This window comes from Phaethon aethereus (assembly GCF_964289735.1).
Source record: "Phaethon aethereus genome assembly, chromosome: 6".
Classification (NCBI taxonomy): Eukaryota; Metazoa; Chordata; class Aves; order Phaethontiformes; family Phaethontidae; genus Phaethon; species Phaethon aethereus.
This window is the reverse complement of record NC_138580.1, coordinates 11,837,761-11,863,464: the sequence shown is the minus strand read 5'-3', so window position 1 is coordinate 11,863,464 and position 25,704 is coordinate 11,837,761. Positions and strand designations below refer to the sequence as shown.

The window sequence follows — 25,704 nt, the reverse complement described above, 5'->3', positions numbered from 1 at the left end:
GCTGTTGGCCACCTTGGCCACCTGGGCACACTGCCGGCTCATGTTCAGCCGGCTGTCAGCCAGCACCCCCAGGTCCCTTTCCGCCAGGCAGCTCTCCAGCCACTCCTCCCCAAGCCTGTAGCATTGCATGGGGTTGTTGTGGCCCAAGTGCAGGACCCTGCACTTGGCCTTGTTAAAACTCATACAGCTGACCTGAGCCCATCTATCCAGCCTGTTCAGATCCCTCTGCAGACCCTTCCTTCCCTCGAGCAGATCAACACTCCCACCCAACTTGGTGTCATCTGCAAACTTACTGAGGGAGCACTTGATCCCCTCATCCAGATCATTGATAAAGATATTAAGCAAGTCTGGCCTCAAAACTGAGCCCTGGGGAACACCGCTTGTAACCGTCCGCCAACTGGATTTAACTCCATTCACCCCGACTCTCTGGGCTTGGCTGTCCAGGCAGTTTTTTTACCAGCAGTAAAGCAGACTTTGTCTAAGTCAAGCCTGAAATACACTGCAGAGATGATGTTGGGGAAATTTATACAGTTCCCTACCTGTTATGTGGAAAATTCAAAGCCCCTTTTTTTCTTGGTTGTCAAGCTAACATCATTCATGTCTCTTCCCAGTGTTGCATTGCTTAAAAGGGAAATGCAAATCTATTTAATTTTGTTTGTGATGCCATTTATAGTTAGTTATAACCAGAGTTTATTTTGCAAGGGAGAGGACACTAAACTTTTCTGTCACAGTCTTTTAATAGTTCAGCCTAAGAACAGTTTCAAAACAGCTTTGTACAGGTCAAAAAGCAATAGCCCTTCCTTACACTGAATACCATCACACATTGCAAATAGATCAGGTGTAACTAATGTATGTTTTGTAGGATGCCGATCAGTGTGGCTCAGTACTCTTTTCTGTAATACTTTTTAAAAACATTTTTAATTCATTATCCTTCATTTGATATCTGCTGCACTCATTGAGACATTAGAAGAAAATGGTAACCAAGTTCAGTTTATCAGAAAATCAGCTGTGTTTTTCTATCTATCAAAACACAATGTAAAGATAATATGTATGAAATTATTCTGAAAACAAGGCTTTCTATTTTGTAAACCAATCTTTGAGAAGAATAAGTGCTTACCACATGCACTGGCACTGCAGAATAAATCTGCGTGACATATGACAAGCAACAAAGGGCAGATCATTCATCACAGGAGCACAGGCTGCTGGATAGCATCCCAGGCAGTTCACTGATTGCTGCTGATGAGTTAGCACAATCAAAACCATACCAGCTGAGTGTGCATGAAGGAAAACTGTGCATTTAATATTGAATAGGTGTGGTGAAGTCAAGCATACAAAAAGCCATCATGTCCTGAGGATACAGAACCATACGCAGGCTAATTGTAGCAACAATGTCTGGTGTCTGGCAATTGAAAGGAACTTCACTCCCAAGAATAGAAACATATATTAAATTTCCCATTTTAAATGGGAAGCCAGGGGTCATTCCACTTTGTTTGGTAATGAAGAAGATGTTTTGTTTTGGCTGGGAAAGGGAATAATCCAATCACTTGTGTTCCCATGTGCTTTTTCTGATAAAACCAGAAACCAGGAAAAAGGGGATAGTGTCGATCATAAGGTCATATTCATTTTGTGTACTTTCCTCTGCAGATATCGCTGTGAGAGAGAATGAAAGTCACAAGTGTCTGAGGAGGATAAAGGGGGAAGAAAAGGCAACTTTCTAAATGGGTTTTTAAAATAGTGTCTAAGCCTTTTGTACAGCACCTTCTAATTAAGACATTTCTTTTTTAATGTCCTATTATTCCATTAAATCAAATGGTTTTGGAGAAAAGTGTAGTGTTTTCTCAGCATTACTGCAATCTGATTATTTTTATATCGGGTTCCTGATCCTCCCTGTATTGAGGACAATGCCAAAATTCCAGTAGACCTCAATAAGGAAAGAGTCAGATCTTTATTAGTTTATAATCACAAGGATTACAGTAACATGGGATGATGTCATATTTCCTCCAGCCAAACTTTCCCAATTGCACTGGTAATGTACCCAGCAATGCTCTTGCACCAGTGTAATAAAGAAGGAAGATGTGAAGCTCTGTGTTGTATTTCCTGTAATCACTACATATAATGCTCATAGGGTCATAAGAAAATTCAGGAGTTAGGAAGGGACTCATGAGGTCTCTATTTCAACCTCCTGATCAAGTCAGCGTCAGCTATGAAATCAGACTAGCTCATTCAGGGGTTTATCAATTTCATGCAGGCTGTAAGGGATGGGGAATGTGGTACTAAGCTATCTTTTCTCTCTGGTATGTGAGGATTGGATGAAAATCAGTCTGCGGAATAGTTCTGAATGAAGTATAAGTTGGCTTAAGCTAAATTGTTGTTAATGATTCTCTAAAGTGCCCAGATGGAAAAAAGGTTTGCACTGTGGAGGTCCACGCACTTGTGACATTACTGTAGACCTGGTGACTAGAGTTTACTTCCTTTATTTCATTTTTCTATTTTCTTCCCCATGTTTTTTCTCTTCTAAGTTCTTTTCGACTTGCATTTCTAAAGTATAAGTTAATGAATTACTGTAAAAAGGGATGTTTTTTCTGTTTTTTTTTTTTAATTCAGTGTTCATGCAAGTTTTTGAGCAAGGCTGTGGTTACATCATGTCCTACTAGCCAAATGCTGATGGGTGATATGCGAAACAATCACCAGAGAAACACTACTTTGCAGAAAAATGTAGTGATGCAAAATAGGAAACTGGGAAAGCCAAATATTACATGTCAGAGAGTTTAGTGAGAAAGAATTACTCAGAGTTACAAATCAGCGTGTTAGGTGGCAAAAAGTTTTATAGCTTACATTTGTGCAACAACTGAAGTTTCAGGTAAGTGCAATGATATCTCTCTCTCTGCATGTTGCAGGCATTGAGCTGATCTGTGAAAAAGACATTGATCTTGCAACACAAGTTCAAGAACTGCTGGAATTCCTTCATGAGAAACAGCATGAGCTGGAGCTTAATGCTGACCAAACTCACAAGAGGTTAGAGCAGTGCCTGCAGCTCCGGCACCTACAGGCTGAAGTCAAGCAGGTGAGAGTTTTTCACCACACTTATGGGTCTTAAATGGGTTTTCCGCCATTACATAGATGCAAGCTGCGAAACCTGCTTCTGCCAAGTCGCATACCTTTAGGTGGACAATATTAATCCCCCTAACAGTACTCTATTTGCTGACAGATTGCAGCATGACCCTTTACAAATAACGAAGGGCTCTGTTCCCTCTAGTGCACACATATTTGGCTTTGTGAATAGTTATGGGAAGTCTGTGCAGAACTGACCCTGTAACTTCTCAACTGGATAAGCTACTTCAAACTCCATGTGTTCTGGGAATATGATGATTTGATTTGGGTTCTAGACTTGAACTGTTGTGGAGAATTGGCCCAAAGCAAAAGATAACCTATCTGTGAGGTCTAAGTATGACATTACAGTAGTTTCACCTTTTCATTTATTGCTATACGTCTGTTGACCTGCAGGAATCTTTAACGTCTTCTGGGTGAGAGAAAAAATTCTGTCTGTGGTCTCTAGACCTAGGACTTGTTTAGCCATCTTAGTATTGTTACATTGCCTTTCTTCCAGATTTCATCCTAGGGTAGGCAATTGTGTTCTGCCTTCCTAGGTTTCCCCTGATATTTAATTTGGATGCCTCACATTTCTTTGTTTTCCTTTGCTACATGGGATACTGCTACACTTCCTCCTTCCTAATCCATAGGTGGCTTCACACTTCAGTGTATATCTGGTTTTCAATGGAATGGTCTTGGTTTCATTAGGAAAACCAAGAACATTTTTCCAGACACCTGGAATATTCAGATTTCCATTTTACCCCTGCAAATGGGGGTGTTTTGTGTTTGGGGTTTTTTTTCCAAATACTACAAGATGTTCATGAAAAAATTTGCTTCTTTGTTTACAAAAAAATATAGGCTATACTGAGTGCTCAGTACATATGGTCGTAGTTATTCTGCCTTCAAAAGTGAATATTTGAGTGATGCTTTGTCTGCATTGTTTTATCATTGTTGGAAAAAAAATCATTCGTTCTCACACAAGTTTCAAGCTAGAAGCTGGCAGCATTAACATCAATGTATACATTTCCTTTCAGAGTCCCATTTGATATGAATATTTTGCAACCCTAAATAAAAGCAGCACAGAACTCTCCTAAATTTTTATTTTGGAAATGTGGTCATTTTGCATTTGTGATAATTGAAGGCCAACTCCTCATGAAGCTCCAGAGCTCTATAGAGTGCTTTGGCTTTCTTCTGAAAGAAAAGAAAAAAAAAAAAGAAAAAAAAAAAAAGAGACTTTGTGATATTCATAATCACCACCTTAATATGATTATGGCTGTATCCTTCTTTCCATAGGTTCCCAAAGTTTCTTACATACAGCTTAGCTAAGCTTTGAGGTTTGTGCGTTAGATTTGCGATGAAGTAGAGCCATTTTAAGTTATGACAGAAAATAGAGAGGAGTAATATGTGTAGCAGAAATGCTAAAAATGCAAATTATCGCTATTCAGCCAAGTGTCGCTTGCCCATGCTGATGCGCCCGTCGGTCAGCCCTGTGAGGGCTCCTGGAGCCATACAGTGGCAGTGCAGCAGGTACCTGATGTACTTGCCTCATTATCAAGTATCTGTTGGGCCTGAACTATTTTACAAATCAAAATCTAACCAAAGGAAATGGTTTTAAGACTGAACTATCTAATACTTATTGTGAGAGGAGAACAGATGCCTTGAATTAGTATTTCCTTAACGGAGCTTGGGACCATCAGAGCCTTCATTACTGTGTGACCTTTCAGCAAACTAGTAGTGAAGAATCATTTTATTTGTTCAGCTGAATACTAAGGACTCCTTTGCTAATTAACCTATAAATTACCACAGCTACAGTTTCCCTCAGAAAGAGGCAAGTTAAAATATATCTGTGCCCTATCTATTTGGTTTCCTGTAGATGAATCATATTCCCAACCATTTAGTGAAATTGGGAAACATATTGATTTTGGCTTGTAGCTCATCTCCAGTCTGGTCCAGATTTCCTTCACTTTCATTTTAGTGCATCTGAGACGACGGATGATGTCATTACCAGATTGCTCTCACTCTTGTGGATCAGTTGAGATGTGGTTGCCACAAGACACCTACTTTAATTTTTGTTAAGTTCTGCTGACATAGTAAAATTGGTCAAGGCTGCTACATGTACATGTGTTAGCATTTGGATATAATGGCTCATGGAAACAGAGTCTTTTAACTGTCTCTATCTATTTAACTCTTACCAGGGATTTCTGCTTTGTATCATATGCACCCAGAGTTCGAATGTCAAGACAATGAATCGAATTTTGGGGCCATTAAAGCGGAACAATTCCAAATGAGATGTTCTGTGAACTGCTTTAGAGTGGAAATAGTCTAGATCAGTGATTCACAAACTCTTTGTTATTAAGAAAGATCCTGTCCAAGGCTGATTTCCCCTCATTTGGTTCCCACTCATTTCTGACAGAAACTACAGAGCTTGGATTGCTTACGTAAAAGCAATAGCAGAATAGACTTGTGGAGATCAGTTTAAAAAACAGTCTCTAATGCTGTGCTTGCAAATGTTTGGTTTCCCTATCCCCTTATTTTATCTTTGTATGTTTTATTTCTTTTTTTGATAGGTGTTGAACTTGACCTAATTTACTCCCAGACATCCTCACAGTGTCCCACTACACTTATTTTCCAGGTTGTTTGGAAGTGTATTTATTCCCTTTGTTGTGCCTGTTATCCATCCACTTTTGCTGTTTGGCATTAAATTTGCTTCCAGGTGAATACGCCAAAGGATGATGGAAAGTAGTCATTTAAGAGAGACCAAATATATTTTGGTTTTTCCCAATCTAATGTCACAGAACTCTTGGAAAGCTGATGCAGTTTTGAACACAGCTAAAATTAAGAGAAGGTGTCTTTGCTGATGGTTGTCTGGGGTAGCAAGAGCCTCTCAAAGAAGCTGCAAAGGGTCCAGAGATGTAAAAGATTCACTTATTTTCTTTTTCAACTTAAAAATCTTTTCCCACATAACTTGATGGGTATCATTAGCAAGGCCTTAAGTCTTTTTTAGAAATGTCAGAGAAAGCATTCTGACTAAGCTAAACCAGCAGGCAGAAACACTAAGTCAAGCAGAGCTCTCGTTTCTTAAGGAAACCTGCACAAGAGGTGCCTCACTTTTTATTTTTCCTGTAAGGTCTGATTCTGTGCTCAGTGAAGATGTCAGAGTTTCAGGCTATGCATTCTAGAAAAACTTGGTACTATTATTTAATTTCAGAGGAGCTATATGCGGAAGTATTCTGTTTTAAGCAAATTAGAGTCCAAGGTGGGAGTTGTTTCCTGACTGTGATGGTTGCTGTGTTAGACAACCCATGCCTTGCAGTGAAATTCTTCTCCAGTGGCAAGTGGCCTTTATCTAAGATGCTGTCAATGTGTTTTCTGCTTCTCCAGTATAAAAAAAAAAAATGGTTAGGCCTTTTAAGAGAGTCTTTGGAGATTTATTTAACTCCAGAATTATTTAATCACTGCTTCTACTAAGTTGATAAAATCTGTAATTTGTAGGAAATGTCTGTTTAAAGCCATCTTTTGCTGCTGGCCTGTCTGCACATTGCCAGATAATGGTGAATCTATTAACACAGACAATGATCAGAGAATTATCTTGGTGCTGTATTAGCAGCTTCTATACATATTTTAATGAAAAGGTATTAAGCACTATAGAAGTAGGAGTCAATTTGTGGGTCTTGTAAAACAGACACAAATGTATAAATGCTCTCTTCCAACCACTTCACAGTCTACTTCCAAACCAGTGACACAATGAAAGGTGCTGCAGGTGACTGGGTTTTGCACTTAGACTTAAGAAGTTTGGGTATGCAACTGAAATTTTTTCTTACTGTATGTAAACAACACACACCAAAAAAAAAAGAGGAAAAAAATCTAAGAGAAAAACATTACTATGGAAAAAGCTGATCCTATCCCAAATGAGGCCCTGGCATTTAAGTGTTAGACTTTTGTAAGTAGAGTGGGGTCAATATTTAAGTTCTTTCAAGCAAAAGTTGCTAATGCTTGGGTGCTCATGGGGCCTGGAAGGGGGAGTGCAGGACCCCCACAGTGAGTGCCTGAACCCACACTCTGGGGGAAGGCAGGAGGGGCACAACTCAGGTTGGTCAAGAAGGGTGCCGTAAGCATTGCTGACAAGATGTAGTCCATCAGAGCCTGACCCGAACTCCTTTACCCTGAATATTTTTGAATCAACAAGACAGTTGTGCAGAGGAATGCACATGTATCATTAACACTAGAGGAAACCTGGCTGCTTTCTGTTATGTGGTCCCTCATCCTCCTTACTCAACCTTGTTGCCTATTAGTTTTTCACTAATCAAGTTGCTTTGTTTTAAGACTGAGGTTTCCAGTGATTTTGTTACTATTTAGGGATTTGGAAGCTCAGATATTTGTATGAAATCTGCATCAAAACTTCTGTGGCAGGTTTTGAAAATTTCAGCTCAAATGAAAGCTGTTCCCAAGAGGATGCTGTCATGTCCTGATTGTATAGGGTTTTGTTTTTTTTTTTTTTTTTTTTAAAAAAAAAAAAAGCTGCTGCATTTTTAGCATACATACTCAATATTTTCTACACTCTAAATGGCCCAAGCCAGGATATATCATGGTATATAAAATGTGAAAGCATGTCTTGCTTTTTGATGTCCTCACTTCAAGTCTTTCCCAGATACAGTGATCCTTTGGTTAACTTCAGCTTTTGGTACTATGTAGTAGGTAATAACGTAACTTTCCTGTCTGATGGATTATAGAAAATGCCAGCCAAAAAGATTGCCATAGGATAACCCCATTTCTTTTCTTTTAAATATTTGTTGCATTTCCCACGGGAACGATAACACCTGCTGATGAAAGAGAGAAAGTTGACAAATGAAATTTTCCATAGTGTTGTACTGAGCAGAATGTAATTTTCTATAAATTAGGGTCAGCTACATGTGTAGATGACTCCCCTTTCTTTCTCCTAGGGAAAACTCATTTTCTTCCCCTACAGGGAACTGAATGGCTATAACTAGGGTGATACATGATGTAGGGATAAAAACCAAAACAACAGAAAATCCCTATTTCTTTCAGACAATGTAATGGATCACTTGGTGAAAATGATGGCACAAAAGGGAAATTACTATGTAGAATATTGCAGCAAAGTGAATTTTGGAGCTTTGTAAATCATGAGCTAAATTTAGGGCAGTGATTGGGCAGTCAGGATTTCCTGTGCATCTGTGAATTGAATTCAGAAACTTTCTGGCTTTATTGGAATAATTTGACACCCACACAGGTAGAAAATAGGCTTTGAGACAAGACAGCAAAGAACTAGCACCCAGAAGGGTGCTAATTTTCCAAACACATGTCTTAAAATAGCAGAAAATGTTGCTGCTTGAATGAGTAAATACAAGCTTGGTAGATTAATTATGTATATTTAGGATTTGATTCTGCTGTCATTACAGCATGAATTGCATGTCTACAAATAATCTGAATATCCCTGACTTAAAGCCTCTTGACTAAATATAAAATGCAAGACCTGGGATTTCTTCCTAGCTCTGCATGCAGGTGGAAACTCCAACTGCATCTTAACTCTGTGTCAGACAAAACCAACTGTGTCTTCTCCCTCTTCACCCCTAAGCTCTGACTTTTGTGTGAAAGAAACACGGGCAAGGGGAGCAGAGAGGAGTTGCAAGGTCTGTCATTGCAGTTGAAAATTTGAGAGATACATGTTTTTAATTTCAAATCTCTCTCATTACGCTTTGTGGTTTTGCCCTGGGGTATCTGCATAGGGGAACATTCATTTTTGTGATCAAGCCTTGGAAATGAAGGCTATTTGCTATCCCACTATCCATGTAAATACTTCGGGAGTTTAATTCTTCAACCAATAACTTCTTCAATAAGATCTTTGCCCTCTAAAAATTTATGTCATTAAGTCCTTATCCTAGGATTTCTTTCTGCTCAGTGGGTCAGCCTGAGACCACATTGGGCAAAGTACCTTTTTGTTAGCCAGGCTGAAGTATTTTCAGGCCAGGCTGAAGTATTTTCAGATCAGTGACTACATAAACATTTGCTGAAGCAACCTTTCCATTAAGCACATCCTTTCTTTACAGGTGCTTGGCTGGATCCGGAATGGTGAATCGATGCTGAATGCAAGCCTTGTCAATGCAAGCTCCCTCTCTGAAGCTGAGCAGCTCCAGCGAGAGCATGAGCAGTTTCAGCTGGCCATAGAGGTAACACGAATAAGTTAATTTTGTTTCTCCTTCCCAGGTGAACATCATACAAAAAGTTATCTCCTGGGCATCAATCGTTGCTTGCTTGAAGGAAGGGAAGGAATAAAAACTTTGGAAAATGAACTTATCATTAAACTCGTAATGCAGCCAGAGGTTAATAGTGAAATAAATTATTTATCAACTGCAGTTAATTCTTCAGCTTTGGTAAAAAAAAATAAGATTAAAATTCACAAAGTGATCTGAAAATGGGAAAAGTTTGTGAAATCAGTTTCTTCCCATGTCTATTATTTGCAGATCGTTTCACAGCATTCATTTATGAATATCTTTGTCACTGGATAATGCTCTCACATGAAAACTTTGTTTCATTCAATCTCCTCTTGTTGGCAACAGAAGAGATGTTCATTCAAACCCACATTCTCAAATAACTTTACTTTGAAGAAGAGGCATGAGGGGCAATTTTTAAGAATTGCCTACAGAACCGAGCTTTTGCCCCTGCTTGCCCGGGAGTAGCGCATCTTTGACCTGATCCGTGAAAACTATGTTGTGAGCCAACTCGTTTGCCTCACTCACAGGGCCAGGACATGACAGGAGGGAGTAGCACCTCCTCTGAGCTGCTTTCCTTTGAATGAGAAGGTAGTGGAGGGCTATAGACTCCCCTGAGTAGGGCACTACAAGACTCGTAGTTAGGCTCAGCACTTTATATATCTTTGTCATTATGAACAAACCCTGCACTCGGAGGGTGTGCTCACTCTGGCTGCGAGAAAGAGGGGCCATGGCTTTCTCCTGTTCCTCCTTAACATGTTGTGTATGCTTCCCAGATTATGTTAATTGTTACCTTTTTACAAAGCAAAGAACAAGTTGGAAAATCCCGTTCTGTGCTTTATAAATATTTGAAAATAACCAAAACTAAACCAAACTTTAAACTATGAAAATAATATTTCCATAATGGAGATTTGAAGCGATGCCTGATTTAGGGGAGGGGGAAACTGTCTTTATGTCTTCTGGTAAACTTTAAATAAGTCGATATACATTATAGTGTTGCTAGTAAGTATAAATTTCAGCTGATGACATATTTTCATCCAGCTCCACTCATACTAAGGAAGGAGCAGCTGTTGCAGATCCTAAGGGAAAAGGAAGAAGGTTTCTATCAACTCTGTATTAGCTGGCTGGTACCAAGCTGTGCTGACCACATCTTGGCAGCCGTCGCCAGACAGCAGTGGGGAACAAGACACCCACTGGCTGTGTTATCGCAGCTTGCTGCCATTGGGGATGTGCTTGTATTTGGTGGTAAATGTAAATCACAGAGGGAGAAGAGGGTTATGCCACAGTAAGGGGAAAATAGGTTTTCAAAGGGAGAAAACACTAGATTAAATATTTAAAGTGTTTAAAGCTCAATACGGGGAAGAGATCAGCAAAGCACACCAGGCAGACTATTCTCTAAAGACGTTCTAGATGTGGAATTGATTTTCAGTTGAAATCCTTTAAAGTCTATTTAAAACAAGTATTACAACTCTAACATCAGTAAAGCAGCTGGATATTAAATTTAACCAGTTGTTCTTGAACATCTTCCTAAATGTTTCTGCCAAATATTAATCCCTTTTTTGCTAATAGCTTTCTCTACATTGCATTATTCATCAGTGTATTACCAGATGATTTCAAGCTTCTTTCCAGGTTCCAGGATTAGGTCATAAAAGTATCACATGAGAATTTGTCAGCAGCAGTTACAAATGGGATGCAGAACAGAGGAGTCTTTGGGAAATCTTAGGGCTTCTGTTCAGAAGATTAAAATCAAATATTGGACTAAACCGTGCCTGAACACAGTTACTCAGGAGGCTGTGAAAGGCTGGAGGCTATTTTCCTCTCAGCAAGCCACAGAGCATGGTGTAACCACCACTTGGTTACTCTGAGAGGAGCTGGTGTAGGCAGGGGAATGGGGCACATTGTTCAGTCCTGCCTATAAAGTGGCTACTGAATAAATTGCGGAACAGTGGAGAAAATGGCTTGACTCCCCCCAGCTCTGCCCTTAAAGGTAGCATAGTGTAGCTCCAGTATGAATGAACTGACTTTCAGAAATGTATCTTGTAGGGGCCAATATTTGTGATATAGTTCATGCCATTTAGTAAGGCATCTTCATGCCTTCTGGGGTTGACGTTTTGTATCCTGCAGACAGGACAATTACACACATGAGTAAAGCTGCTGATGCTGGCAAACTGCCTGGCACAAGTCAAATCAGGGTGATTAGGCCCAGAGTTTGCCAACTCTTCGGTGTTTGCTTTTGTATCTGCAGACTGTGCGGGATGCAGTCGGCTCTGAGTACAGACTGGGTGGGAACTCAGCGCAATAGCCGCCGGCATTGGGGCTGTCAAAATGGATCCCCCCGGGAACCCCACCCCGAGTCGTTGCCCAAGGGGTAGTAGCAGATCAGTGGACCTAACCCATCTTAGCCAGCACTTGCTTGTCCCAAGCTTTAATAACATGTTGCAAATGTGTGTGAATAATTGAAACTAAAATTCTTTGCAGAAAGTAACTGTTAATGGAAGATAACTCTCTGAAAATGTTTCACTCTCTCACATCTCCATGCTCACACCTCGCTTCACCTTTCTACCATACATCTGGCACATCTATACAACCTCTCTTTCCTCCCCTCATACACAGTCCCTCTTTCATGCCACTTCCTTACAGAAGACACACCAGAGTGCCCTGCAGGTCCAGCAGAAAGCCGAAGTGTTGCTGCAGGCTGGGCATTATGATGCCGATGCTATCAGAGAGTGTGCCGAAAAGGTGGCCCTGCACTGGCAGCAGCTGATGCTGAAGATGGAGGACAGGCTCAAGCTTGTCAATGCCTCGGTGGCCTTCTATAAAACCTCTGAGCAGGTGAGCTGAACAGTATCATATCATATTGCTACAGCCTGGGATTTAGCTCCTAGTGTATAGTGCGAAGGTCTTGCCTCTCACCAAGACCAGCAGTGCAGTTTCTCCACTCTTCCAGAGTGTTGAACTGTTCCAAATACCTGCTCTGCTAATACCACTAAGGAGCAGTGCTCATTCTTCTCCCTTTTCCTTGAGTAATCCCAAAAGTAGGAAGAGTGTGGCTTCAGTCAGGCCTGCTTGCCCTTAAAAACTGCCCTTTGCCTTTTTACATATGTTTGCATGTCTTCATCCACACATTAGGTGCATATAAACCCTTCTGTCGCCTGAATAGGGCTAGTGTTGAGCCCTCAGGTGACTCCCAGCTGGTAAACACCAATACGAGTGCACGCCATGACGTAGCAGCGCTGCTAGGTGTGGGTTTTCTACTCTGACTCTGAGTGCAAAGGGTCTTCTGCCAGCAAGGGATCTCACAGCACGGGCAAAATTAACTGAAGAGACATTTGCTTTGCTAATTCACACATGGAAACCAAAGTTTGAACTAGTCAAAATTGTTTCTCTGACAAGTATTGTAACAAAAAAAAACCCAAAACAAACAAACAAAGGCAGCAGTTTGCAATAATTTTCATCTTAAATTTTTCAGTGAAGCAATGTAATTCTTGAAGTTTGTTTTTTTTTCAATTGTCCGCTTTCCAACAAGAAGAATTTCTGAAATTCCACCATTTTAGTTTCAAGTTCTCATGATATCAGAGTTAATTTTGAGCAATATAAATCTGCTTTGCCTTGAGAACTGCTTGCAATTAATTACCTGTTATTTTGCATGCAATACTAGCCAGTGTTTTCACTAGTAGTTAAACACCACCATGCTGAAAAAGATGCCAAGCTTTGAAGGGATTTCTCTTAAACCCATCTGCAACACAGATAATTACAGCAGTAACCATCATATGTCAACATACGTTGAGATATGATGGTTAGTTCTAACTTTACTTCATTCCAGGTGTCCATGAATTGCAAAACACATTCCGGTTGGCTGCTGGTATGGTGGGGTTATTCATCCCTTGCACAAACAGGTGCCATTTTTACTGTAGTTAGTGAGAATTAGTGTCATAGTGCGGATACTTGAATAGCCTTGCCTGATGTAATTTATTGCAGCCAGGCAGTTTGTGTTAGCGTGGACATTGCAGGAACCTGTGGTTTTATACAAAAGGCAGCAGTGATTTCCATTAAATTTTCTATTGTTATTATCACACAGTTGGTTCCTCAGTTAGAGAACCAGACATGGGAAGATTTTTAGCACAACTAAATATATCATTATGGAAAGAGATTATTTTTTCATTAACATCAAGGCTGTTGATGGTCCTTGGGCCACTTTTTGGTGTCATTTGTTTAATGCATTTTTAAGATTGTTTAAGATGAATTCATTCCTTATAATGAATGTCTTTCACTGTGAAGAGTTTCAAACAGATTTACAGTCCCTGATGCATTCAAGATTGAAATGAATTACTGCTGGTGGAGGATTGTGAGAAATGAAAACCATTAAGGGATTCATTAGTGCTTTAGACAGTCAAATGTGCTGGACAAACTATGCACAGCCAGTAATTTATCAAGTCGGTCTCTCTCCCTGTTTCCAAGTCATAGACAAGCATACTGCAGTGCCCACCAGTTCACTCATTAGTTGTGTGTATTCAGCAAATGTTTAGGGCAAAGATCGTTCAGTCTTTGAATGCTCATAAACTCACTGCTGCAAGTAGTCTGTCTTCTTTTAGGCTACACGACTGATCTGTGGCCCTTAACGGTCTGCTCCCTGACTGGATGACAGCGGATTCAGTAATTTACTGCGAATTGTCTGAGTATCTAGAAAAAGCAGCTAAAAGGGTGGAGAGATTACTACAGCCCGCCAAACTCTTTCATGCCTGTCTTCCCCGAGCATACAATGTTCTTGATGTAACTGGTGGAACCCCAGCTTTCAAATAGCCCAATTTCTCTCAGACTTCATTGACAGCCCACTTTATATTAATTTCTCTCATCATCTTAACAGAGATATAATATTTGCATGTGGAGGGACCGTCCTTTCTGGAAAGATGTGGACCCCAGGCAGTCCATCTAACTTTCACTTTTTTAAGTCATCGAAGTCCATTAGAGTACCAAAGTTTTTGAGAACTAAGTAGTAAAATGGAAATGCTTTTCTGTGCCTAAATAACACATGGGGCTCTCCAATAAGTGTTCGAGGGTGAATGCTGATTTGCATCCAAGTAAGAAGATGATTTTAGATTGTCAAACACATAAGGTCCTTGAACAGCCTGGCAGCAGGGTAAGTTGATCAGTTCACCTCCGTTCACCAGTCTTAAAATGGAGTTTGATGTGTTCATGAACGGAGTTATATGAAAATGGCCTGCGATAGCGGGGAGGATTGGTGAGTGATGCTGGAGTCTCTTCCAGACTATGCTCTTGAGCATGTAGGGTCTTCTGAATGATAACTGTGTTCATATAAAAATTGCAGAAGTGAGTGAGAAAGGGATAAACATGGTTAGCTAGACCCCCAGCAATAACAACTGGATCTTGCATTATCTCAGCAGTAGAGTGTGTACGACGAGCCCTCTGAGAGAAAAGAGGGAAGTTCCAAATAGCCCTGAAAACTTCTGCAGTTTTTTTGGTGTCTGCACAGGCCACTAAGAGTCATTCTCAGGATCTGCAATGCAAAAGACTCAGCCTTGTCTGGGGCCAGTGCACACAGTTTCCAGGCTGTGTTGGTTTATTTACCTCATTCCCATTATTCTACCAAGATAAAATATACTTGTGTAAGCTCTGTACAGTGGAACACCTGCATCCACCTAGGTTGCGACACTGATTTAATGTCTATTGGTTTCCATCAATCTTTACAAAAGCTGTGTAGGGAGCAACTAACATGCAGCTGAAGAGAATTAGTTCCAGCTTCAGATTTTGTTTCAGGAAAGTATTTAAGCATGTGTTTTTCCTTAAGTATGTGCTAAGTCCCTTGGCTTCAGTGGGATTTAAATACATCTAAAGCAGCCTTCTGGAATAGGGATTGTTTCATGAACGATCCACTGGGGCCAACACTGACCCCTGCCTTGATTCAACCTCTTGAGCTTCCACCCCATTATCCATTGGAAGAGAAGAAGGATTTATCATCCTTAAAACTAGATGAATTGCATCCCAAATGGTACAGATCCCTATGGGTAAGAAGAACTGCTAGATCATTCTGTCCAGGACCTGTTTCTTACCCACTTACCCTCCATGCCATGGCCCATAGTCCAAAGCATTTAGATTTGAAATGTTATTGGTCATAGACTTTTACTGAATATGTTCCTCCTGATAGTGATTGTAGATAACTGAACTGTTATGCAATGGGCATGTTTCAGGTGTGCAGTGTATTAGAGAGCTTGGAGCAAGAATACAGACGGGATGAAGACTGGTGTGGAGGTCGAGACAAACTTGGACCAGCAGCTGAGATAGACCATGTCATCCCTCTGATCAGCAAACATCTGGAACAGAAGGAGGCTTTTCTCAAGGTCTCATTGTAGTCCTCTAAAAATTCAAGAAAACTTCCCATTAAGTAGTCAATATAGATCAGTGTTGATGAGTTTGAGAGGAGGCTCTGAGGTGTAATTCTAGTTCAGTTACTGGCTGGCTGTATAAACCCAGGCCAGTTTCACACTGTTATAGTAGGAGTGGTGATTAATAATATGCATTATCATCAATGCATATCTCAGAGAGATGACTTCGGGACTGTTTAGGTGGTATTTGCATTGGACTTGGAGGATATTAGTTGTTGTGCTGGTTCAAAGTTCAAATTCTCAAAATTGCATATGATGAGCATTATAAATGATAGGGATTGTATGGCATTTTGGTGTTGGCCTATAAAAACCATCCAGCATTTCAAATTCTGTCCTCCAAGCCAATAGCTGAAGAACTAGTAACAACTGAAGCAATTGTGTCTCTGCAGGGCAGCACCAGGATGGAAACAGATTTCCTCCTGCCTTCCAGGTGCTGCTTTGTAAGAACTGCAGAGCTGACAGACAGACAAGTCAACTGACAGCCAACCTCCCGCCTTCCACTAAAACTGATACACAACATGAAACTACTCTTGCAGGCAAGGTTTAAGAAAGTATGCCTCTAGATTGTACACTTTTTGAATCAATAAGTACTTTTCTTGAGGGATGGGTTAGCTTTGGTTAGATTGAAAATGTATGTGAAATACATAATGACAATAATAAATATACTTGGTTTATTATTGTCATTAATTTGCCTTAATATATAAAATAAGCCACTAGATTCAAAATGACTCATGTATTTTAATACATTTATGAGACTGTTAATTTGTTAGCTGAGTTTATTGACTCTTAGCTGAAACTCTCATATTCCCATATGAAAGAGAACTTCACCCTGCAAAATCATCAGAGAATTCCCTTTGCTTTCTTTGCTCATCTTTACTGACTCTTCTTTGGTGGGGACTCTTTTTCTTAGGCCTGTACACTAGCACGAAGGAACGCTGAGGTATTCCTCAAGTATATCCACCGGAACAACGTCAGCATGCCCGGAGTAGCAAGCCATACAAGGGGGCCTGAGCAGCAAGTGAAAGGTTGGTGCACCAGTGCGGTGACAGCATTGAAGGGTTGGTTTGCTTCCCTCTCTGCTGTGTGGTCATCGTAAAGTTTGTGGACATGCTGAGAGGCACCTTAAGTTTTGCCATCTGCTGTCAATAAAATTATACATATGCCTGACACCTTTCACAATGGCAGTGAGGCCTCTCAGAAGGTGATCCCTCCTCCGCGAGGCGTGCGTTCTTATATGGAACTCTGCTGTTGCAAATGGGGGGAGCGCCAAAGGAAAGGCATTTAAAACATGGGCTGTCTCTAGCTTCTCTTGTCGGGACAGTCCATGAGAGTGACACTATGCCATTCCCCATCATGTAGGTTGTCAGCTGAGATGATCAGACAGTATTTTGCCTTAATATCTAAAAATGTGTAAATAAGTAAGCACATATCAAATACAAGGTCTAGCTACATCCTGTTGCTGCTGAGCATTGGAAAAAAATGGACCCCAAACTTGTTTGTTCCTAGGATGGACCTGCTATTCTTTCATCCCTGGAATCCTGTTTGATGTCCTACCCCATCAAACGATTGCCAACAAAAGTACCTGCCTGGAGTTAACTTTCCTTTAGTCAAAAGAGCACTGTTTACAATCAGGTGATACACCTGAGATGTTTGAAATGTTTCCACTCCTCTGCTTAATCAAACAATTATTAATCTGTGCCTAGCGATGCTGCAAGGTACTGATAAGAATGAGCAAAGTGATTCTGCAGAACTAAACCAATTTTTGTTGTTATTATTGTCATTCTCACAAGCTGCAGAAAGATACAGGTTAAAAGCAGTATAGTCATGTATTGTGGGAGGGATGGGAACTTTAGTTATACACAGAAGATTAAAATGGTGCTACTGAAGAGATTATTTCCCTCCTTTCTTTCAATACCAGCTCTTCAATGTTAATTCAACTTGGCTCAACTTTCCCCCTCTACTGTATCAAATGCTTGTTGTTGTTGTGGACTTTTGTTCCCTACAGTTGAAAATCACAGGAAAATTAATTAAACCCTTATTCAGCAAGCCCTTAAATATGCACCTGATATAAGCTTGTGAGTGTCCCTCACTGAGCTTTTTTGAAATTACTCACTTATATAAAAATCAGTATATTAGTCATTTTCTAAGATAAACGTGTAATTCTTACGCTTGGTGAGTCTATCCACAGAACATCTTTGAAGTGGACACTTTATTTCAGAATAAAAGCACCATTTAGTAGGATACTTATTGTGCTTCCAAATCAAAGTCATTAATACAGAACAAAATTGCAACGCTACAGGCTTGGGGAGGAGTGGCTAGAGAGCAGCCCGGCGGAAAGGGACCTGGGGGTGCTGGTTGACAGCCGGCTGAACATGAGCCGGCAGTGTGCCCAGGTGGCCAAGAAGGCCAACAGCAGCCTGGCCTGTATCAGGAATAGTGTGGCCAGCAGGAGTAGGGAAGTGATTGTGCCCCTGTACTCGGCACTGGTGAGGCTGCACCTCGAATCCTGTGTTCAGTTTTGGGCCCCTCACTACAAGAAGGATGTTGAGGTGCTGGAGCGTGTCCAGAGAAGGGCAACGAAGCTGGTGAGGTGTCTGGAGCACAAGTCTTATGGGGAGCGGCTGAGGGAACTGGGGTTGTTTAGTCTGGAGAAGAGGAGGCTGAGAGGAGACCTTATCGCTCTCTACAACTACCTGAAAGGTGGTTGTGGCGACGAGGGTGTTGGCCTCTTCTCCCAAGTAACTAGTGATAGGACGAGAGGAAATGGCCTCAAGTTGCGCCAGGGGAGGTTTAGATTGGATATTAGGAAAAATTTCTTCACTGAGAGGGTGGTCAGGCATTGGAACAGGCTGCCCAGGGAGGTGGTAGAGTCGCCATCTCTGGAAGTGTTCAAAAAACATGTGGATGTGGCACTTCAGGACATGGTTTAGGGGACATGGTGGCGCTGGATCAATGGTTGGACTTGATGATCTTGAAGGTCCTTTCCAACCTAGTGATTCTGTGATTCTGTGAAATTAGTTTTATTTGGCATAAACTGTTTATGCAGAGACCTGATCTGGAGCACCCATAACAAGCTTCATATTCCTTCTGTCACTCAGACAAGGTTCCCATTGTCCTCAGCAGGGACTGGGCTAGGTTTTGCAATCGACTTAAGTATTACAAATTTTTTTACCATAATCAGTGTCACACTTGTATATGTGGAAGGATACATCCAAATCTGTTTGCTGCCACTAGTGTTAATACATAAGCAATGAATATCTGTACATTCAGAAAGCGTTTAGGGTGAGAGAGGTTATTAACAGATGCTGTAGATGATCATAAGTCACTGTAAGTGGGTGAGAAGCCAGACTCAATGTTTTAATATATAAAAGAGTGTAGCTGCTGCCTGGGCTGCTTGTGCCTAAGACCCCGCTAGTGCATGCTCTGTTTTGAGGATCAGGCAGGAGGGCTGCCATGCCTTACCTGCCGAGGTAGCTACCTGAGCTCCATACCCAGGCATGGCTGGGATGAGCCAGGCTGCTGCCAGCTACACATGACTTAGCTCAGCTTAATTAGAAAAACTCGGGTTTAACTAAGGTTTATGTTAGTGATATAGTATAAATCTCTTGTGCTCTCTCTGCCTGTAATCGTTTCAGTTAAACCCATGGTACTTTTTAAAGAGTTAAATCACACCTTTTTATCAAGTTAATATGGTTTGGCTGAGCACTTGGGTTTTGAAGGAGAACACGTGTGTCCTAGACTCTCTTCCTGAATCTCGGTGTCTGTCACAGCCCCATCAGACAGAAAACACTTCAGAGGACCAATACCAGGCCTCAAACCAAAATCGTAGCCCAGCAGTAACTGCACAGGGAGCACACAGAGGGTTGCCAGACAGCACAGCTGTATAAGAAACCTTACCATGTATGTCAAACTGGGGGCTCAAGTCTGGATTAAATTCAGTCATGACCCGAGCTCTGCATGGGACAACAGGCTTTGGTGCCAAGTGCTGGGGAGCCTGCGGCCAGAGCGACAGACAAGGCAGTAAAAGGGCACCTTCTCCTATGTCAACCAGTACTAGGCCCCTGAAATAAGCAACAGAAGAGAATGGAAGGACTAGAAATCACGTAATCCAGTGTATTTATGGGAGTAAATCCCAAACTCTGTTCTAGCATTTTCTTCTTTACCAGAAGGGGCGGGGGGGCAGGTGGTAGTATTTGTTTGTGGTTTGGGTTTTTTTTTTAATCAATGCTTGTTTTTTAAGAAGTACAGTCCCAGGGGCTCTGCTCTGGAGAACGTGGTCCAGGCAGAGTAAATTTAGCTCTTTATGGCTTATTTCTGCATGCACTTGCAGAATGGCTCATCATGCAGACATTTTCCTTTGCCCTACAGCCATTCTGAGTGAGCTGCTGCAGAGGGAGAACCGGGTTCTTCACTTCTGGACCCTGAAGAAGCGAAGACTAGATCAGTGCCAACAATATGTTGTCTTTGAGCGCAGTGCCAAGCAGGTAGTGTAAAAACCCTGCTTTGTCTTTCTGTCCTGGCAGTGTGTAAATATTTCTTGTATCCATGTAATGCATCTGTGTGCGGTTCCTGTTGCAATCTCAAGTTGTATTTAAAAACTGTAACTTTTGAAAACATGGTAAATGTAGATTTTTAAAATAATTTAAGAAAATACCAAAAACCAACAACAAAGTTCAGTATTTTTGCCAGATCAAGTTAATTTCTGGATTTGTTCATCTGTTTGAAAATGAATATAAGAGCAAGCTTGTTTTATTGAGCTATTACTGAATGAGAAAACTGCTTCCCCTGTATGCAGATTTATCTGTGTATAGGTAGAATTCCCTACACTCCTTTTTCTCATAGCAAACATACAGCACCTTTTGTATCCTCTCCCATCTGCTTTGATTACTGTATTCTTTTTTTATGTTCCTAGAAGGTGTTTTATTATACGCAGTATTAAGTCCTAATGGATTTGATATCCTTGATTTGGCATATTTTTTGCCAGAGGATTAGTTCTTGAAAAGCAAAGACTGTTTGTTTTGTTTTTCTTTTGGTTGTTTTTGACATTCACAGGCCTTAGACTGGATCCAAGAAACAGGCGAATATTACCTCTCTACTCACAACTCCACTGGGGAATCAGCAGAAGAAACTCAGGAACTCCTGAAGGAATATGGGGAATTCAGAGTACCTGCCAAGGTAAACAGTGACTTTAATCTAATTATGACATCTGCCTTAGTCTATGTTTACGACCCCGTTTTAATGCCTTAAATCTCTGTAATAATTTTTTTATAATTTTGTATTTTCCTCCTGACATTCCTAGCCTGGAAGATAAATGTCTTTTGAGAACTGTGATCTTTCATTTTTAACAAGACACAGGCTCAAAAAGGAGGTTTTCTCCCCCTTGGTCTGTACTGGTTATGGAGCATTTTTTATTCTGATTAGAAGGAAGAGAAAGTCCGTTTACAGGAATCTGATGAGACGTACCCTAATTCTATCCTCAAACAATTATACAAGAATGGTATAGAGTAACTAATTGGTCTGAACATATCCAGGGTCATCTTGGATTCCCTGACTGTTTCTTCTGTCATTACAACCACGACTTGAGTCGTTAATTCCAGCTGGGTTGATCATAGATGATCATTTATCTCATTAGATAGAATCTGCTGATCCCAACTAAATACTTTAAATAAATGGGTTTGTAAACTCTGGGGTGAACATTTTTTAATACAAAGTTGCATTACCAAGAATCTATTAATTTATATGGAGCAATTCTGAGAAACCTGGTGGGGTTTATGGGGAATGGTGATTGGATCTGCTTCAGAAAAATTATTTCAAACCACAAGTAATTCACAGACAGTGAATTCACAGTCATTTATAAGAATCTAAATTGCAAAGTCGGACTGCAGCAAGGCCATGGCTTTGATAAAGCTATTTCCCTGTATCCTGAAATTGATCTTCTGTAATCCTTAAATTCCTCGTTAGGCTGTCCATGCTTGCATGGGTTTTGATTCATGGGCTTTGTGTTCTTCTTGTCCCCTTTCTTTTTCCTTAGCTTGCATGTTTGTGAAAATGGGAGGTAACTAGCAGTGGCTGGAAGTTAATTTAATCAGACAGGACCTATACAACATTCCTTTAACAGTACTTCTGGCCTGGAATTACCCATAATCAGTCCACCTGAAATTGTGTTCCAGTTTATAATTTAATTGTGATCAGAATAATCCTGATTAATCCTGAAGTTTCTAAACTATTTCTACTCTTGACTTAGCCTAGGATTGAGTTTTATACCTTGTTCCTTATTGACTGTTACTGGCTGTTCCTTACAGTGATGCAGCTAGTCTTGCTTCCTAGGGCTCTAGTAAATCACTTCCTACCGCTGACCTAGAATATTTTCACTGCCACCTGCAATCTGGTACATACATGTCACTCCCAGACATGTTATTCTCCAATTAAGCTGTAACTGAAAACCTTCCTGATCCAAATAACTTTCTGGACAAATAAACTCTTTGACAAGCAAAACACCAGTAGCTTTTGGGAACGAAACACCCTTTAAATATGACAGGAAGTCAGATTTTTACTCCTCCATACCTAGCCTTGCTTAAGTACTCAGTTAATTTGTTAAACTGGCCTCTGATTCTGCTGTTAATTTATTTTACTGGCGAAATTTCTTGAATTTAGTTATGTGTTTGAAACCTGCTAGACGTTTTTTGCCCTGACATGCATTTGTCCATTTGTGGCCAGACTGCTGATGATGTCAAGTACCTGACAGCATGTCTCGCTTCAGGCAGAGCAGAAAGTTCTCCCCATCTCTGAAAAGCAGCTTGGCAGTACCTCTGGGGATATGACTGATTCTCCTTTTGCTTTTGAGGATTAACGTGTGTGTTACAGCTGGAGTGCAGCCTGTACAGTTGATAGCTCAGTTTTTATAAGCATTTTATACTTGGCTTGGCTCAAACATAGGGTCCAGGCACCATCAGTTCCTGGGATAGATTTGGAATCTAAGCTAAAATTTGTAAGTAGTTGCTTTGTGCCAGATTTGCACAAAGTTCCTCAACATGGAAAACCATAGTGACTAAGGGGCAGTCAGAGCCCAGGTAGAATAGAAAAGACCCCTGGAAGGTTTGGGCAGGCTCATTGTATGTTTTGGAGTTCGGTCATCTTTTAGTTTGTAATGCTCTAACTGGAACTAAAATACTGACGAGGGATTTTATACTAGACCAGGAATTTGGATTTAAATTCTGTTTGTTTCTGAAACAGAGTAGTAGCAACTCAAACTCACTTCCTGGACTGATATGTGGTCTATTAATGATCTGCCTACACGGGTCTGCAGAACCGCCTCAGTATAGATTCAGAGTAACAGGGTGTATTTTATGAGGTGTGATTTTTAAATCCTGTCTTCTACTCCAAGGCTCACAAAAAAATAAGTTTTTGGTTATGGGAAGGAGGCATGTCTAACTTCCAACATGTTTTCCTTATGTGTTTGTATGGTTTAAAAAACTTGACTTTTTCTATCTCCTGCAGCTTGATAAGTGTCCTTATAAAAGTGTCATTCCTTTCATGTTTTACTGGGCAAAGTTTAAAGCATCTGATTCTGTATAAAATGACGTACAGGCACTCTTTAATGATGTATAAAAAATTGTGAGCTACTTCTAACTGCTATGCGAATTAAAAAGCAAAGGAAATAATAATAATGCAACATAACCGAGGACCATATTTTGGGCAGCAAACAAAGGAGAAAGTGAAGCTTCTCATCCAGCTGGCTGACAGCTTTGTAGAAAAAGGACACATACACGCCACTGAAATTAGGAAGTGGGTCACCACCGTTGACAAACGCTACCGTGACTTCTCTCTCAGGATGGGGAAATACCGCTACTCCCTGGAAAAAGCCCTTGGAATCAATACAGAGGTACTGTAAGTCCATGTCCTGCTGGGGTTTTATAACAAAGCTGGAAGTCACAGAGGGAAGTGAAGGCTATGGTGTGAATGCTGCAGGTTATTGTGTGTCCATTAGAAACACTTAAAACCTAGCCAACCTACCTAGCCAAGCTCAGAACTGTTTCTGAAGAGAAAAAGTTTTTTTGTGGCAGATCAGTCATATGAGGAGGAGACAGATAAAGATCACAAAGACTTTCTAAGCAAATGTTTGCACCATTCTCCAGGAGACCAGGTAGCTACTGGGAAGGAGGGGAAACACATTATTGGAATAAAAGTCTGTGTTAATTTTAGCATAAGCCATAAATCCTGCTGCCACACAATTACTTTGGATCAAACTCAGGCTTTGAATGTAATTTTCCATTCTCTCATCCTTTAATTAACCAAAAACTTGATCCCCAACCTCATCTCTGAGCTCTTTTAGGTGAAATAGAGCAACACAAGAGAAACAAAAATTAGAATCTCCTGCTATTCCCTGGCGACAGTATTAAGGGGGAGCACCAGAGACAGAAACACTTAAAAACCTTTCAATCAACCATCCTTTGAAATTAAGTATCAAAGAAAGAGGAATAAATTCCCTCACTTACACGCTCAAGATACTTTAAATGTACTGTTCCTTGTAAGGTCTCTGGTTTACACGAAGTTACTAACCACAGTCTGGAAAGGTATTTCCATGGCAGAAGGCCATTGGAAGTTGGGATTGTCTCTGTATAGTGCCCTACTTTATCAGACTATTTATGATGTCACATACTAGGCAAGTAATTTAGATGTGAAGGAGTAAGGTAAAATGTAGATATTTGTCATCAATACCTATTCCTAGAAAGGAGTAACAGTGAAGACTATAATAAATCTCATAGTTGGCATTTTGTAAAGATTTCTCCCTCACCTTCTCGCCTCCCTTCTCTCTGTAGTTCTTCTAAATCTCTTTGAATTTCCTTCTTTCTGACATTGGTATCTTTATCTTAATTTTGTCCCTTCTTATGCATTTGATCTCATGAACATACTGCATTTTGCACAACAGTAGTATTACAATTAATTTAAAATCTGTACTGTCACTTTTTCTAGGATAACAAGGACCTAGAACTAGATATTATTCCAGCAAGTCTTTCAGACCGGGAGGTAAAGCTGCGAGATGCAAATCATGAAGTCAATGAAGAAAAAAGAAAGTCAGCCAGAAAGAAAGAGTATGTCCCCAAATGCTCATGGTCCGCCATAACACATTATCTCAGAGTGATTCTGTGATATTTGCATGACCAGAACTGACTGACAGTCCTATAACTCCTTCCAGCTGTAAAGCTATTGAGATAAGTCTGTAAGTGTAGGCAGAAGTTGTGACTTGGAGGCTAGAGAATTTCAGAATGTACAGGTTTAATTTCTTTTGGTTTTAATCAGAAGTTACTTTTGGAAAGAGAAAAGAGTGAGTCAAGCACTTCGATTAGACCCTGATGTCATGGAGATACTCATTGTCATGAGTATCTTGACATTTCTTCTGGTTGTATATGAAGAGTAAAATGAACAGGAAAAAATGAAAAACACCATTATGTGTCTGGGTATTATCTAAACTCCAATGACATCCAGAGGAGTTAACAGGGTTTCAGTGACACAAAAGTTCACTTGAAGTTTAGGTTCAAATTTCAGTGGGTGTAGAACTGAGATAACTGGAAATATTTCATACTAGAGTAAATATTTGAAGAGTGCTTGTTGCACTTAAATCTAGAAACAAAAATCACAGTATTTTGTCTTAATTTTTGTGTGACAACATTGTGTAAAGCATTTGTATGTACAATCCTTCTCAGCCTTTTGAAATTGTCACTACGGTGCATAACCTTGATAAGAAACGGTTTCTACTTTAGGGAACAATGGTTACACATGATCTGCCTGTGGCATATTTTCAAATCATTGGGCATTTCAATTTTGAGATGCCCAGCCTCAGGCACTACAGATGTGGTTGTTTGGCTTCCCAGCAGTCTGGGTTTTCTCCGGTCAGATACCAAGCTGTTGAAGCCTCTTCAAAGTAGTGGTGTTTCCCAAATCCATCTGTATAGCCACTGAACATCAAGTTTCAGGGTGAATTACCA

General features: G+C 40.5%; 1 protein-coding gene across 4 annotated transcripts in view; it reads left to right on the top strand.

The window, feature by feature from the left end:
- The window catches only part of KALRN (kalirin RhoGEF kinase), a gene marked incomplete at both ends in the record, with an annotated part of 523,644 nt that overhangs the window by 341,941 nt on the left and 155,999 nt on the right, over positions 1–25,704 (top strand). For all 4 annotated transcript variants that reach the window (XM_082001554.1, XM_082001555.1, XM_082001553.1 and 1 more), the window contains 9 exons: positions 2,898–3,064; positions 9,156–9,275; positions 11,931–12,149; positions 15,524–15,673; positions 16,629–16,743; positions 20,087–20,202; positions 20,771–20,893; positions 23,418–23,600; positions 24,692–24,810. In XM_082001554.1, coding sequence (XP_081857680.1) covers positions 2,898–3,064; positions 9,156–9,275; positions 11,931–12,149; positions 15,524–15,673; positions 16,629–16,743; positions 20,087–20,202; positions 20,771–20,893; positions 23,418–23,600; positions 24,692–24,810 — 1,312 coding nt within the window. The remainder of the gene's footprint in view (positions 1–2,897; positions 3,065–9,155; positions 9,276–11,930; positions 12,150–15,523; positions 15,674–16,628; positions 16,744–20,086; positions 20,203–20,770; positions 20,894–23,417; positions 23,601–24,691; positions 24,811–25,704) is intronic.